General features: G+C 45.8%; 1 protein-coding gene across 2 annotated transcripts in view; it reads left to right on the plus strand.

The window, feature by feature from the left end:
• The first annotated feature begins 9062 nt into the window (after positions 1-9062).
• FBXL17 (F-box and leucine rich repeat protein 17) overlaps positions 9063-16349 on the plus strand; it is a 638862-nt gene continuing 631575 nt past the window's right edge. The window contains exon 1 of one of the 2 annotated variants that reach the window (XM_083151699.1): positions 9063-10413. In XM_083151699.1, the coding sequence (XP_083007825.1) occupies positions 9238-10413 (1176 nt within the window). In that variant the 5' untranslated portion in view covers positions 9063-9237. The remainder of the gene's footprint in view (positions 10414-16349) is intronic. The other variant, XM_083151698.1, reaches the window with a different exon arrangement.

The raw sequence follows: 16349 nt of genomic DNA on the forward strand, positions 1-16349 counted from the left end.
CAAAGAGGTCCTTAGAAAAAATTGGCACATCTTGAAACTTGATCCCGTGTTAAGTAAAGAACTACCTGATAGACCGGACCTAATCTTCAAACGGGCAAAAAATATAAAATCGATGGTTTCTCGTAGCAAATTAGATCCTCTAAAAAATAAGGAACCAACTAGAATGTTGGGAGGGATTACAGGCTTCTATACGTGTGGGAGTTGCAAAGTTTGCCCCTTAGGAGAGAAAGGAACAAAAGAGTTTACCGACAAAAAAGGTAAAAAATATCCGATAAAAACATTCATAAACTGTAATTCTAAATACGTGGTATACATGTTGACCTGTTCATGTGGCTACATGTATATAGGTAAAACCAAACGGGTTCTGAAACTCAGGATTCTGGAGCATACACGTAATATCAAAAATAAATTAACCAATCATAGCATACCAAGACACTTTCTAGAACACCACAATGGTGATATCAGTGGACTCAGATTTAAAGGCATAGAAATTGTCCCACAGGACTCAAGAGGGGGAGATAGGGAAAAGCAATTGACAAGGAGGGAGACGCAGTGGATATTGACCCTAGACACCCTAATCCCTCATGGGCTGAACGAAAACTTTGAGATCACCCCCTTTATTAACTAACCTGAAAATGAAAATTTGCCTTTGACAGGTGTTGACACTATAAAGAAAGAAGGCATATCCAACCATGTTGAAAATTCACGTACCTGAATTGTTAATGTCGACATGACTATGTCGACCGATTGGGTATTATATATATAAAAAAAAGGGGAGAATGAACAACGGGAGAATTTATGTAAAAAAAGAGCACCCATAACTGAGGCTAACAGACTGCAGTCTGATACTGTATAGAGATATGCAGGTCAAAAGAGGTTGAACTAGCTCAATACTAATTATGCCTATTGCGGGGTGATTTGAGAGGGGGCGGGTTTGTACCTATATATATATATATAAAGAAATACCGTGTACATAGCCTTACATATGGGAGAGCTACTCTTAGCAAATTGTGATATACCGAATAGCCTCATGTAGAATCTATAACTACAGAGTTGATTGTATGACTTAAATCTGAGATGTACCGTAATACTGATAGGACATGTGATAGAGGCTTTAATTTCATTTACCGGCACACCTAATAGTCGGAATGTATATATGAAAAAAGATACTGATTATAAATGTGGTAATATGTGTAACTCATGATGCTTTCTCTCATTTGTAGATCAAACATATGCGCCCAAATTGATTAGACGCCAATTTTTGTATAAGTCTAAAGTTCTTTTTATCAAGTGAGATGCAATATCATAAAGTTGTCCAAAAGTGCTACTATCGATGGCCGTTTTTAAGAAAACAATCTATGACAGTGCTTCCAATGTATCAATGTTAATTGTTGTTTTGTAATGTTTTGTAATCCTGTTTGTAAATGTTAATATGCAATTGTAACAATAATGGGAAGTGTAGAATTTTTATGTGTCTCAAATGGACGAGACTGCTTTAATGATCAGCTGTTTGTAAGAATGTTACTAATCAAGAGAGGAGGCTGGTATAAAAAGTGAACTGTGCGTCTGGTGAGACAGCCCACTGACGAAGTCCTTGACGAAACGCGTTTGGGCGTGCCTCACCAGACGCTTACCTGCACACTGTCTGCCGCCAGAGAGAGGGAGAACCGCCGTTCACTGAAAGGAATCAGCAAGCCGGCCAAAGATCCAGCGTGCCTTGATCAGCTGAGTATCCCCAGCTCCGCTTGGTAGCAGTGACGTGTGTTGCCTATATTAATCATATCATGTGGTACTTAAGCCCACACTGACGAAATGTGTGGTACGAGCATTTGTTGATCTTTTTATGGTTATAAAGTGGCCTAGAGCCTTTTAATAAAAACGTTAATACACTAAGAAGCGCTTCCTTCTATATCTTTCTACAGATTCTTCTAATCCCCACGGATCCAGGGATTCTCCCTTTAGTTGGAAAGCTGCGGTCCTATAAATAGAAGGATCTAGTGTACATTTTGGACAGAACCTGGAAAAAGGACTGTGACTGTTTTTACACCCTAACACTCAGGTGTAGTGGCTTCCAAAAACTATTTAAGCATTAAAGACTAGCGCACCTCCAGTTGTATCGATATATATATATATATATATATATATATATATATATATATATATACACAGATGTTTAATAAGTGGAGTGGTGTCATATTAGCTAGTATAGGACACAAGATAAAGGGTTAAAATTCTAAAAGTAGGACTCTCAGTAGCAACAATTTAACTTTATTTGTACTTATTTATAATTAGTTACCAAAGATAGAGGAAGCAGAAGAAGTTTATTACCACAGTAGATCAACAATGTAAACCATGGGTTATGAAGTGGCATGCTCCTCTGATTTATATCCATGCCTGCCTACTCGCTCCGAAAGTCCAAGAGACTCCTGAAGAGTAAACCAGCCTCCTGTCTCTCCTACCATGATCACGTGGGGGGAAATAAATTTAAAAAGTAGGTAAGTACAGGAGGGTCTCACTTTATGGAGTCCCACTTTTTTATGTTACACTCATACAGCTGTGTATAATCATATCTATATTATTCTTAGCATCTGGTCAGTTCTGTCTGAGTTTTTTCTTTTCAGCCTGGCGTACTAAGTAAAGTGTCAGAGAAGGGTGCCATTTACATACACATACCTCCCAACTGTCCCGCTTACTGTGGGAACGTCCCAATATTCGGGGATGTTCCCGCGTCCCGCCCGGGGCCACCATTGTCCCGCGGTTGGGGGGGGGGGTACAATTGGGAGTCCCCCCAGCCTGCCAAGAATAGACGCTGTGCGCATGCGCACAGCGTCTATTCAGCGCTCACGAGTGGCGAAAAATGAGGCCACCCCCCTTTTCGCGAGGCCGCGCCCCCTTTCTGGGAGCGCAAGAGTCACGACCTCCCAACTGCAGAAGTTGGGAGGTATGCATACATATACAGTACTGTTTTACAATAACACCTATAGCTAGTTAAATATTATTAAGTTTAGTAAGCAAGGCATGTTTAGGGCAACATTTACAATAAAAAAAAAGTCTTAGCAGTGACATTCTCTTTAAGGTGTGAGTCCTGAATCTAACCCACCATGAAGCAGAATGACTGTTACTGCTGCACTGTTACTGTAGCCCGAAGCTTTCACATACTGTAGTTTCCAGTTCTGTGATACAATCACCAGACGTGTGACCCTGTTTCCACACACACTGAAAATCAGGGTGCTACATGCCTCCAAGGCAATTTTTATTTAAAGCGCAAAGAAACCCTAGGGGTGAAATTTAATAGGATGAGAGATTCAGAAAGTGAGAGATTTGGTAAGAAATCTCCTGTTTTTCTTTAAAGCGGCAATCATTTACACTGCAAAAACAGGTTGATTTTGCAGTGTAAATGATTGTCGCTTTAGAAAACCTGGCGATTTCTTACCATGTCTCTCACTTTCTCATACCTCCCAACTTATGTCCTGAAGAAATAGGGACACTCGCGCGGGAGCGCCCGAAAAGGGGGCGGGGCGTATGTAAATGAGGGCGCGGCTTATGCTAATTAGCCGCAACCTCATTTTCATACGAGAATAGACGCTGTGCGCATGCGCACAGCGTCTATTCTACTAGATTGGGGGGTCTTCCAACTGCCACCCCCCGCAGCGGGACAATGCCTGCCGCGGGTGGGACAGCGGGACAGGACCCGAAAATCGGGACTGTCCCGCTGTAATTGTGACAGTTGGGAGGTATGCTTTCTGAATCTCTCATCCTATTACATTTCTCCCTAGGCCTCCACTTAGCACAATTCTTAATTTGGCTGTGTGTGTATCATCTTGAATTTCTGGTAGGTTATTAATACTATAAACCAGTGGTTCCCAAACTTTTTCAGTCCAAGGCACCCTTTGGATCTCCATGACTTTTTCAAGGCACCCTTAAGCCAAAATAACTACTGAACTATCCTTTTTTTTAAGTAGTTGGGTCAAAACAATGCTATCTGTCTTTAGCTCAGGAAAAGATGACTTAATGGGGGAAATTTACCAAGATGTAAAATACACTTCACAGATCATGTTGCTATGGGCAACCAATCACAAACTACTTCTGATTTCTTTTTCACCCTCTAGAAGATAGTAGACAGGATCTGACTGGTTGCCCATAGCAATATGACCTGTGAAGTGTATTTCACATCTTAGTAAATTTCCTCCGATATGTTTGTAAAAATAATAAACAGAAATCCAAGAAACAACCCCCCCCCCCCCCCCCACCTGCTTACCAGCTTGTTCTTTCTTCCCTAGAACATCGTATAATACCCCTTTCATACAGTACCGGCAACCTGGCAATTACCCAGCATCATTTTGCCAGGTGCATTCTGACCCCCTTTCACACCAAGCAGCAAATTACCCTGTAATTTGCTGAAAAACACGGGTATTTCTTTGGTGTGAAAGGGTCAACCTGGGTCTTAAATGCTGGGTCGCTGACCCTGGTGAAGAGAAGTGTCAGTGACCTGGGATTTAAGACCCAAGTTGACCCTTTCACACCAAAGAAATAACAGTGTTAAGGGGCCTACACACCTAGTGATGCAGAAGCGTTCTGGACGATAGATCGCTCAGATCGCTCAGCACAAGCGTTCTGTCAGAGCCAATGTTCTCACCGGAGAGCATGCTGCATATTAATCGCCAGGTGACAACGATGCTATTGCCCCTCCACACAGAGGCCCTTATTCTGGTTGGTGCGGCCAGAGCCGCACACGGGGCTCCGGCCGCACAAACCAATCCCCGCCCACCCTACGGATCGCCACGGCCGTCCGTACACGGACGGCTGGCGATCCGCATAAAAATGGTGGAGGCGTACGCCTCCACCATGGTGGGAGCTGCCCCCTGCATTCGATGGTCGTCGACCATCGAAGGCAGGTCCGCACGCCCCGGCAGCTCCCGCAAGCTGAGACCACACGGACAATCGTCCGTGTGGTAGCTTGTATGGGGGCTGAAAGCTGACATCCGGCGACGTCAGCTTTCCGCCCCCATGAGTTGCGTCATGCCCTCATTACCATGCATACGCCCCGCGTTTGCATGGGAACGCCCATGAAACGCGGGGCGTACACATAGGGAAATGAGGGCATGAAGCCTCTCACGCCCCTATACGCCCCCTTTGCGGCGGACGAAATACGTCTGCGGCGAAGGGGGCTGCACATGCGCAGATTGACCTCTGCGCATGTGCAGAGTAAAAACATCGGCGGTACGGCCGCACGCGGGCCGTACCGCACGAAACAGAATAAGGGCCAGAGTGATGTAGGGGCATTTTCTAAGGGAACTAGTGAGATCGCATAGAAAATGGCTGTACTGTATATTGTTACGTGTGTAGGCCACATTATTCAGCAAATTACTGGATTGAAATTTTTAGCCCTGTGATTTGCTGCTCGGTGAGAAAGAAGAGGTATAAGTCACTTACAGCAGGTACCCCCTCCTATAGATTTCCCTTAGCAGCCTCTCACATAAAACATATTCAATTTTTTGTCACTTTCTCAGCCAGAATTTGAATTAGCTGCCAGGACTCTTGTCCAGTGCACTCCTTGGCCACTCCAACGTAATCATACTATATGATGGCTGACCAAGTAACAGGTTACACCCCCCCGCCCAGTCCTGAGCACATCCCGCACAATACCCCCCGCCGGCTGATTCCAGTCAAATGGATTATGGACCACCACTTGCCACTGCACCATCTCCAGCACATCCCACACACCCAGTGCCAGATTAAGATACTTATGGGCCTGGAGCTGAAATTTAGGGAAGGCCTATTGTGTGCCATTAGAGGTAGTGTAATCAGTACCGTACTGGTGACATACAGTACTACAAATATCTGGGCACTACCTTCCCACACTATGTCACATTCCCACACTGCATTCCTTCATATTTACCTCCCCACACTACATCACTATGCTACCTGCTCACACTACATCTCCACACAATACCTCCCCAAATTCCTACCAACACTACATCCCCATATTATATCACCAAACTACATTGCCATGCTACATACACGCACTATATCACTACGCTACCTCCAATTTTTGTGGACTAAATCCAGCTAATAATCCATGCACATGGTGAGAGGCAACACAGGGGGTCATTAAAACACATGGTAAGGGAGCAGCACAAAAGGGTGAGGTGACAGGCACACAGGGATGAGGAGCCAGGTACACAGGGGTGAGGGAAAGGGGGCAGTCCCACACAGGGATGAGGGTAATATGCAGCAGAGGAAAAAGGGGCAAGGGTAAGTGAGGGTGGGGGTAAGGGAACAGGAACAAAGGGATGAGGGTAAGAGGCAACAGAGTAAGAGGCAACAGAGGGGTGAGGTGGCAGGCACATGGAGGTAAGAGTAAGGGTGCAGGCATACAGGGGTCAGGGTAAGGGGGCAGCAGATTGATGAGGTGGCAGACACACAGGGTAAGGGGGCGGGAACACAGGGGTCAGGGTAAAGGGGCAGCAGAGAAGTGAGGTGGCAGGCACACAGGGTGAGGGTAAAGGGGCAGGCACATAGGGTGAGGGTTAGGGCCAGGCACACAGGGGTCAGGGTAAGGGGGCAGCAGAGGGGTCAGTGTGAGGTGGCAGCATACAGTGTGAGGGTAAGGAGGTAGGAAGGGTAGGGGGTCAGGGTAAAGGGGTGAGGAGGCAGTCACACAGGGTACATAAGTACAAGAGAGGAGAGAAATACATTCAGCCCAGCTCCCTGCATTAACCTTCCCCGGCCCCGAAGTACGCACTGCCTGGCCTGCTGACTAGCCACATGGGCAGCCGCTAAGCTCCCTGCATTAATTTCCCCTCCCCAGGGCCGACAATCACGCTGCCCGGCCTGCTGAATCGGCACAGGCAGCCGCTCATCTCCTTGCACTCACCCACTCCCCGCACTAGTTCCTTAAACACTGCCCAGCCCAGCTTGCATGATAAAAATAGAAGTGCGGCTGCAGCGGCGGCACCCCTGTGACAGAACCGTGGCACCCCAGGGAGCCGCGGTGCACAGTTTGGGAACCACTGCGGGCATAAACTGATATATTAAAGTCCTGATAATTATTTTTAACAATAAACATTTTTCTTGCATTAGTCTTCCTGGGGGATATTGTTTGTTGCATCCTACAGATAAGGGTGACGCCAGCAAAGAAAATTTAAAGCACATATTTTTTATACACCCAGTAATGCTGTAATGCAGGACATACACCATACAATTATCTTTCCAATCTGCCTGATATTGGCGGATCTGCCACCTGTAATTGCAACAAATTTGGTAATATCGACCATTTCATCATGCCTGATCATCTAGCATGTCCATCTGATTTGGTATTTTGATAATGTCATGCCGGTCGCATTGTCTTGCCATGGCCAATTTATGTACATTTCCCATCTTCATTCCCATGGGAAGGAAGGGAGAAGGGTTTCCTCCGTGGGACGAGCGCCAATACCATGGCCAACAGTGTATGTCCCTGATATCTGCACTGTCCGAGGCTCCCAGATAATGGGGTCGATTCAGCCCCGTTCGGTTGCGTCCGACTTTTGATGGTGGGGGTCTGTGCCTGCGCGAATATGCACATGTGCAAACCCCCTGAACAAATGCCTTTGCTGAATATCATGCTCGCCAAGGCTTCCGCACTGTGAGGGACAGGCAGGGGGTACAGTATTTTATGGTCATACCCATAAAAATTATGGGCATTCTCCTGGGATGTCGATGCCTGCGTGGGGCGGGCAGCTGACATCATATGACACCAGCACCCACCCCCAATTTCAGTGATTTGCGTGCATCTGTAAAGTAAGTAAGGACTTAAGGAGCCCATAGACGCTCTGTTTTTGCCGGCTTTGTTCTGTACTATGCGATGCGTGCGCTCCCGTGCATCACATAGGGCCTTATTCTAGTTCACTCTTAGAGGCAAATTCCTTCTTAGATGGACAAAACCATGTGCACTACAGGTGGGGCAGATATAACTCATGCAGAGAGAATTAGATTTGGGTGGGGTTTTTCTTCAAAGTGAGATCTATATTGCAGTGTAAAAATAAAGCAGTCAGTATTTTCCCTGCACAGACACAAAATAACTACCCCAAATCTTACTCTCTCTGCAACTGTTACATCTGCCCCCCTGCAGTGCACATGGTTTTGTCCGTCTGAGAAGGAATTTGCCTCTAAGAGTGAACTAGAATAAGGCCCATAGTACGGTACAAAAAGTATGTGCTGCACATACGTTTTGTACTAGGTACACATCGTATCGGATCGCAGTGCATGCACAATGCATGCACAAGGCATGCGATCCGATACGATGTGTACTTTAAAAGTACAAAACGGACTGCAAAAAAGGACCGTGTATGGGGGGCTTTACTTTTCAGTCCAAAGGTCTCCTCCTATCGGCGTACACATCCCCTCGCATGCTAGCAATGGGATTCGGGTGCGGTGAGGGGCAGCGTTTACCTGTTTGCTAGGCTGCTTTTACACGTAGCCTAGCAAACAGTTCTGCATCAGGCCCAATATGCCTGTTATTCTGACGGTCATTTTATCTATACGTGAATGCTGCCAGATTTCCTAAAATAATGATCATGTTGGAAGCATACACCCACGTCCCACGCAGAAAACCCCACCCACGTGTGTGCTTACAACGTCAACAGTCCCCCACCCCCCTCTCCAGTATAATGCATAACTGTTCTTCACCACACCATTAACTATGGCTATAACTACAGAACATTTTAATTGGGCAGCTCGCTATGTTTTAACACTCCCTTATAGCAAAACTGTGGCAAGGCATGCTGGGATTTGTAGTTTTACAACATCTGGAGGGCCACAGTTTGAAGACCCATGCTAGCCGTTACTATAACCAGAGGGTGGCGCTGCCTTTTCCGATTTTATCTTGTAAAACACTGCTCCACTGATCTAGCAAGTGGAAGTAGCGGCCATGTTGGAGATGGGCACATGTCAGAGACAGTTCTGGTAACTTCCGCCAGACCTCGATATACAAACATATTCTCTACCAGTAACAAATATGGCGGCTACCATCGCTGCACGTCTCTATGGCGATGGAAAAAGGCGTCGAGACGTACAGGTGCGCACACATCCCGTCCAATAGCAGGCCATGCATCGTGCGTGACGTCCTGTGTTGTGATGACGTTTGAGCGGCGGTAACGGAAAAGAAGTATACCAGTGAGTGTGAGTGACCGGGTGTCAGAGTTAGGACTGCGACCGCTCATAGCGCCCCCTCTCACCCCGAGCTGCGCGTCCTTTATGGGCAGCCTGCTCTGTAAGCAGCGCAGCGGCCACACAGCGGACAGAAAGGAGAGCAGCCGGAGGAGAAAGCAGCAGCGCAGGGACTGCATGCTCCGGGGACCCTGCATGCTCTGCTTCATTGTGCATAACCACTCAAGAGAGACCCCAAGCAGCGAGCCGGCCTCCCCCGACCTGCCTGCGGCCCGCACCGCTGCCCAGGACTGTGCCCGTCTGCTGCTGCTGTGCCCCGCGGAGTTGAGTGCCTGGCAGGAGCGGAGCCTTCTGTGCGCAGGATTCCTCACTGTCACCTCCCCACAACCCGGCAGCGGTGGCAACCTGGCTGCTGAAATGGTGTGTAAGCGGAAGAACTGCGGAGGCAGCCAGAAATCCCGCACCCCATGTAAGTTACCCCGCTGTTCCCCGACAGGGGGGCTCTCTGACAATGGTATCCTCCCCATTTCTGGATGTTCTCCTCACCCATTAGCAGAAGAGCAGGATCCCCACTCTTCTGTGGATCAGGCACCACCGTGTACTGGGCATCCTGTATCCCCTTTAGCAGAGGAGCCTATATACCAGCTTATTGAGGACCCAGCACCCTCTTCATCGGATGTGCCCCATAACCAGATTATTGGGAAACCTGTACCCTCCTGCTCACAGCAGCCTGTACACTATAGTACCTTGCCTCTCACAGCCATTGGCTCAGAAGAGACTCTATACCATCCTGCACCTCCATGCCCACAGGAGCCACAATACGAGCTTGTTGGGGATCCTACAAAGCCCAGCTCAGTCAATCCAGCTGAGGACCCAAACCCTTCCTGCTCAGAAGGACCAGTATACCAGCTTGCTGCTAATCCTATTGTACCCTGCACAGAGGAACTCACATGCCAGCTTACTGGGGATCTATCTACATCCTCACCAGAGGAAGAAACCCAAGCCCTGACCTCTGAGCTTACGCAGCCAGGACATCTGCTCTCTGATGAGCCTGAACCCCATAATGACCAAGTAATGTGTTGCACCTCATCATGCTTGGACTCCTCTTCTCACTTACATCAGGCATCATCAAAGGTTCAACCACAATGTCTAAGCTTTTGCATCAGGGAATCTGATCCTGAAAACCACAAGGTGGAGGCTGACGTGGCTTTTCCTTGTGAACAGTTTCATATTAATCAGCTTCCTCCATCCTTGTTGCTGAAGGTGAGGGGAATCACATGATGACTCATTGCTGTCAGATGAAATGTCATGTCACTAATTGCATTTTTCTTGTTGTGATACAACTAATATATTTTTTAGGAAGGCTTTTGGCTTAGATAAGAGGACCTCACAAGCCAACCCTCACACGTGGTTCATGTGGTAGGGCACACGTACTGTAGTTGCCAAATTGGATGACATCTGGTCCACCAGGTAGAGTGGCCAGAATACATCCTGCATCACTCTTAGGGCCTTATTCTGGTTAATTCACAGCGGTCGCACGGGGACCGATGTTTTGCGCATGCGCAAAAGCATTTCTGCACATGAGTATACGCTGGGTGCGTGCAAACTCGTCGAGGGGGCTGTTGTGCAGGGGCATTAGCATCTGTGTATGCCCTGCGTTTCATGGGCGTTCCCATTAAAACGCTGGGTGTACACATGCTAATGCGGTCGTGATGCACGTGTAGGGGGCAGACAGCTGATATAGCCGGATGTCAGCTGCCCGCCCAACACCGTTCATTTCTTTGCTCATATGCACAAGTGGTCTGGGCCACCCTTACTTATGCATGCACCTCCACCATCATTCGATGGTCGCCGACCACTGGCATTCGAATGGATGTTCATGTAAAACATCTGTTAGCAAGCCTTGCGAACGAATTCGGCGTGTGCATTTCGTGGTGCTGGCTAACCATTCGCAAAACGGGGTTTGGGTCATTTGCAAGGGTGCATGCATGCGTCCGAGCGAATGAACCAGAATAAGGCCTATACTGTCGTTAGTCTATTACCCAACTCTGAGGCAACAAAAAAAATGATGTGTTCTTCTGACTGACTGGTCATGATCTGATACATTTCAAATGCATTGTTATTGGGTATTTATATTGTAATTGAGTCACACATGGTGTAGTGAGCAGTTATCAATAATCAAGTTTGTAATTGAAGATCTAAAATCTGACTAACTAGGGTACTTTGGGGGTCTATGTAATTATCCATGGAGAGAGAAAGTACAAACCAACCATCTCCTAAAGGTCCATACACACGGGGGTTTATTCAATGCCGGGGGTGAGCTGTGACAGCGAGCAGTGCTGCTTGCTTGCTGTCACAGCTCACCCTGTCAATATTAAACTGAGCCCCCTGCAGGCGCTGATTCCACCTCGCTCCATTTCTGGATCGAGCGGGAATTGGCATATGTGGCCGCAGAAACAGTGAGACTCGCGGCTATATGCAGAAGGCTCGCTGTTTGGGGGAATCCTTGCTGTCCTGTGAGCGGCCGGCAAGGGTGTTAAACCGCGAGGATCGCTTGTTTTCTGCGATCCCCCGCTGTTTAACCTCCTCGTCGGCTGCATTGAATACGGGCCATTGAGGGATTTTTGAGCTGTAAGCAACTATTTTTGATCTGCTTTCAGTTTGTCACCCAGTGTGTATTGGGGCAGCGATAAGCGGTGATGCGCACTCCTGCTTCATCGCTGGCCCAGCCGCTCATCTGCTGATAATACCAGTGATGGGGCGGTTGGCTTTCCATAGCGTCCTGCTATGGAAAGTCGTCCATCGCTAGAAAAATCATTAAAATAGGCAAAAATCGCTGAGTGTGTATGCACTGAGCGTTTTTTCAGCCCATTTTCCACATTCCTGCTCACCATACACGCTGGACAAAAATTGCTACCTTAACTGTCATTTTTTTAACACCGTATGTAACACGACAGCTAGGAGGTGGTGGTCTGGTACTTCATCGCTCTCCACCGTATTCTCCAATGCTTAATAGATAGACCCCTTTTATGTTTTCAATTATTTTAGCAGTTTTCAATGGACTGTCAAGTGCATGGGTCTTCAAACTGTGGCCCTCCAGATGTTGTGACACTACAAATCCCAGCATGCCTTGCCACAGTTTTAACACTTCCTTATAGCAAAACTGTACAAGGCATGCTGGGATTTGTAGTTTCACAACATCTGGATGGCTGCTGTTTGAAGACCCATGGCCTAGTGTCATATGTTACTGTTTCTGCATTGGTAACAGCACTTCATTGTTGTCTGCACTACTGGACAAATATACAGTAGCCTTTTATAATTTTTCTGAATAAAATGTTTGTTTTTTTATAGAATAAATATTTTAATGACAAAATCAATTATTCTTTGTGCAAGTACTACTGTATCTTTTGTAAAGATTAAATTGATATTGGGACAAAGAACCTTATGTTCTGACATTCCGCATTAGCTGCTGACACATTGGCTTGGTTTAATAAAGTCTATCCTCCTGGTCCGTTACCACATTTTCATGAAGATTTGTCTAGTGAGCTTTGTGCTACTGACAATAGGGTTGATTCAGAGGTAGTCACTGGTTGCTCAGCCGCTGCATCTTTGTGCGCAGCTGCTGGGTGAAATTATGCAAAAGCCGCAAGAAGCATCCGGTTACTCTGGATGTCCTGCAAAATCATGCTGCCCCGGAGCCAGTATAGCTGCATCCAAGCACACAGCCCACTGGCTTCAGCAAGTTAAAAAAAAAAACATGTGCCCACTTTCTGGAATGCACCATGTTGTGGCCCCAAACTCTAGCAGACTGTCATACTGCGGCCTCTGGGGCATTGCAAGTGACATCACAGGACCAGATCTGCGCAGGTGAACGCATAAGTAAACATCGTACATTTGCATAAATATTTTTTTTTTTTTTTTTGTCAAATGTCCGAAATAGGACCAATATCAACTGATTAACGTTGGGGTAGTCACTGTTTTAATATGTTGTGTGGGCAAATGACGCATATCGAAGCAGCCAATACATGCACAAGAAATAGCATCAATCTCTTCTAACGCTCAAATAGGAGAACATGTAGTTTTATGTTTTGACTTTGTCAATTTCTTTAAAAAACGGCTACAGTGTGCTCCAGTAATATGCAAAATAAGAGATCAGAATTATATAGAGCAAGGGTCCTCAAACTATTTTGCTCTGCGACCCCATCAGACAATAAAATATTTACGTGACCCCAGCAAGTTGATGCAGAAGGTCATCACATCACATGTGTAGACAGCAGACCGCACATACATGGCAGCATTGTGGAGGCACAGAGTGATGGGAGGAGTCTGATATACCATAACCCATCACATCACACATGTAGTCAGCAGACCGCACATACATGGCAGCATTGTGGAGGCACAGAGTGATGGGAGGAGTCTGATATACCATAACCCATCACATCACACGTGTAGTCAGCAGACCGCACATACATGGCAGCATTGTGGAGGCACAGAGTGATGGGAGGAGTCTGATATACCATAACCCATCACATCACACGTGTAGTCAGCAGACAGCACATACATGGCAGTATTGTGGAGGCACAGAGTGATGGGAGGAGTCTGATATACCATAACCCATCACATCACACCACACGTGTAGTCAGCAGACCGCACATACATGGCAGCATTGTGGAGGCACAGAGTGATGGGAGGAGTCTGATATACCATAACCCATCACATGTGTAGACAGCAGACAGCACATACATGGCGGCATTGTGGAGGCACACAGTGATGTGAGAAGTCTAATACAACAGACAATTCAACAGATTATTCAGACTCCTTGAATCACTGACTGAGAATAGAAAAGTCATCAGTGGTGATGGTCACCAACCTGGAATTGCGACCCCCATGCTAAGCAGGTGGGGGTCCCACTTTGGGTTCAGGACCCACAGTTTGAGAACCGCTGATATAGAGTAATAATATAATCGGTTAGTGTTTGAATTGTGATATATGAGTACCTTCTTCTTCTTCCTTGTGAATTTCACTTTACATTTTTTAATGTTGTAGTGACAAATTATTATTCTATTATGTAGAAAGGAGAATGTAATTAATCCCCTACTTTTAGAGGATATGTGTGCACTCGCCTGGAATCCCTTCTTGGTATTCTCCTTAATAGATTTTCTTACTGGATTTTCAAGGGAAAAAAAGGTTAACACTGCTCCTCACCCCTATGGGGGGATTCAAGTGCTGTGCATGCCGACGGACACTAGATGGTGCCTGACTGAGCAATTAGTTTTGCATCATTCGGAAGCACACGGCTGTCAAAATGAACATTACTGTTACATTGGGCCTTATTCTAGTTCACTCTTTCTGGCAAAATCCTTATTAGATGGACAAAACCATGTGCACTGCAGGGGGGAAGATTTAACATGTGCAGAGAGAAATAGATTGGGGTGAGTTCTTTTGTTTCTGTGCAGGGTAAATACTGGCTGCTTTATTTTTACACTGCAATATAGATCTCACTTTGAAGTTAAACCCCACCCAAATCTATTTCTCTATGCACAAGTTACATCTGCCCCACCTGCAGTGCACATGGTTTTGTCCATCTAAGAAGGATTTTGTCTGTCCCGTAGTGTGCAAAGTTTCACTCTTTCAATCTAAGCTCAAATATGGGTTTAATGATGACGATTCCTTAAGGATGCTGTCATAAGGGTCCGTGCTATTTATGTTTTCATACATTATGATATGTTGTTGAAAAGCTTATGACTTTCTGATCATTTGTGACTGTTAGTTCAAGAGAAAGAAAGAAAACTCTATTTGGGGGCACCCTTGCGTCCCAAAATATTATGTGTACTTTGATTAATCTTTAATATTTAACTTTTATTTTAATCATCATTAAAATTATGGACCACCTCTTACTTGTTATTACACACCGCAAAATTATAAGTAAAGTTTAAATTCCTTATAATTTTGCGGTGTGTAATAACAAGTAAGAGGTGGTCCATAATTTTAATGATGATTAAAATAAAAGTTAAATATTAAAGATTAATCAAAGTACACATAATATTTTGGGACGCAAGGGTGCCCCCAAATAGAGTTTTATTTCTTTCTCTTGTTCTCTCTTGAACTAACAGTCACATTTGACCAATTCTAAAACACGGGGTGCACCACTGACTGTCACATTGAACCCAAGAATATATCTAAGGGCGTGGTGACCGATTTTGAGTTAGTACTCATGTAGTCAGTAGTCCCAAAATATACGAATTAGACCACAATTAATAATTATTACAATATAGTGCTCAATAAGACTGGTGCGATCTCCATCCCACTCCCCTTTTCCCTTTATATACATTTGACTTTCTGATCATTACCAGGGCCTCTGAAAGTGCCACAGGGCCCTGGCAAAAACAGACGTGTTCATTGGGAGGTGTTGTGGCAACGCCTCTGTAAAAAAATAAAAATGAAATAAATAAATAAATTATTCCAGGGGTGCAGGCTGCAGCTGCTTGTCTCCCCCCCTCAGCACACGGCAATGGTTTGTCCTGCCCCATTAAAAACTCACCACAGAAGGCTGCCTCTGGGGCTGCTGCTGCCAGCTTCAGTTGTTTGCGGCTGCTTGGAAAAGTTTGGGGCCACTTGGGGGGCTCTGGTGTTTGGACTACCGAAAGGCCGATCGTTCCTGAGCGGACCCGATCCTCCCCGAGCTGTGACCGGGTAGAATTGGCAATGGGTCAGGTGGGATCAGCGACCGAGGAGATAATGGTGCGCCAGTGGCTCACCACTGGCTTAACCTTTCTTTGCAGTGGCATACATGGAAATTTCTCAGGAGAGTTCGTTCCTGTAACGCTGCTCAGTCTGCAAAATTTCTGGCCATACCACCAAAGGGTTTAAAGGCCTATAAGGGTCCATTAAATGAGAAACCATTTCACTTTACAAATCTTTTTTGAGAATTGTGTAAGCATAAACTTTTGCCTGACTGTCAGATAGGCCTTTAGAGTAGTATAGTATATTCCCCTCTTAGCAGTAATCTGGCTGTCTTGCCTGTAGTCATACAGTATATTAAGCACAATGCAACTACAGAAGAGAAGTAAAGATGACAGATGGCATTACATTCTTTTACATTTTGCAGGTTTCATTACATTTAGACTCTCATTAAATAATGTAAACACCCAAATCTTATTATAATAACATCATATATCTTATGTCCTGCAGCCTTCCTG

The sequence above is a fragment of the Crinia signifera genome, chromosome 1, assembly GCF_055691185.1.
Source record: "Crinia signifera chromosome 1, ASM5569118v1, whole genome shotgun sequence".
In the NCBI taxonomy this organism is placed as follows: domain Eukaryota; kingdom Metazoa; phylum Chordata; class Amphibia; order Anura; family Myobatrachidae; genus Crinia; species Crinia signifera.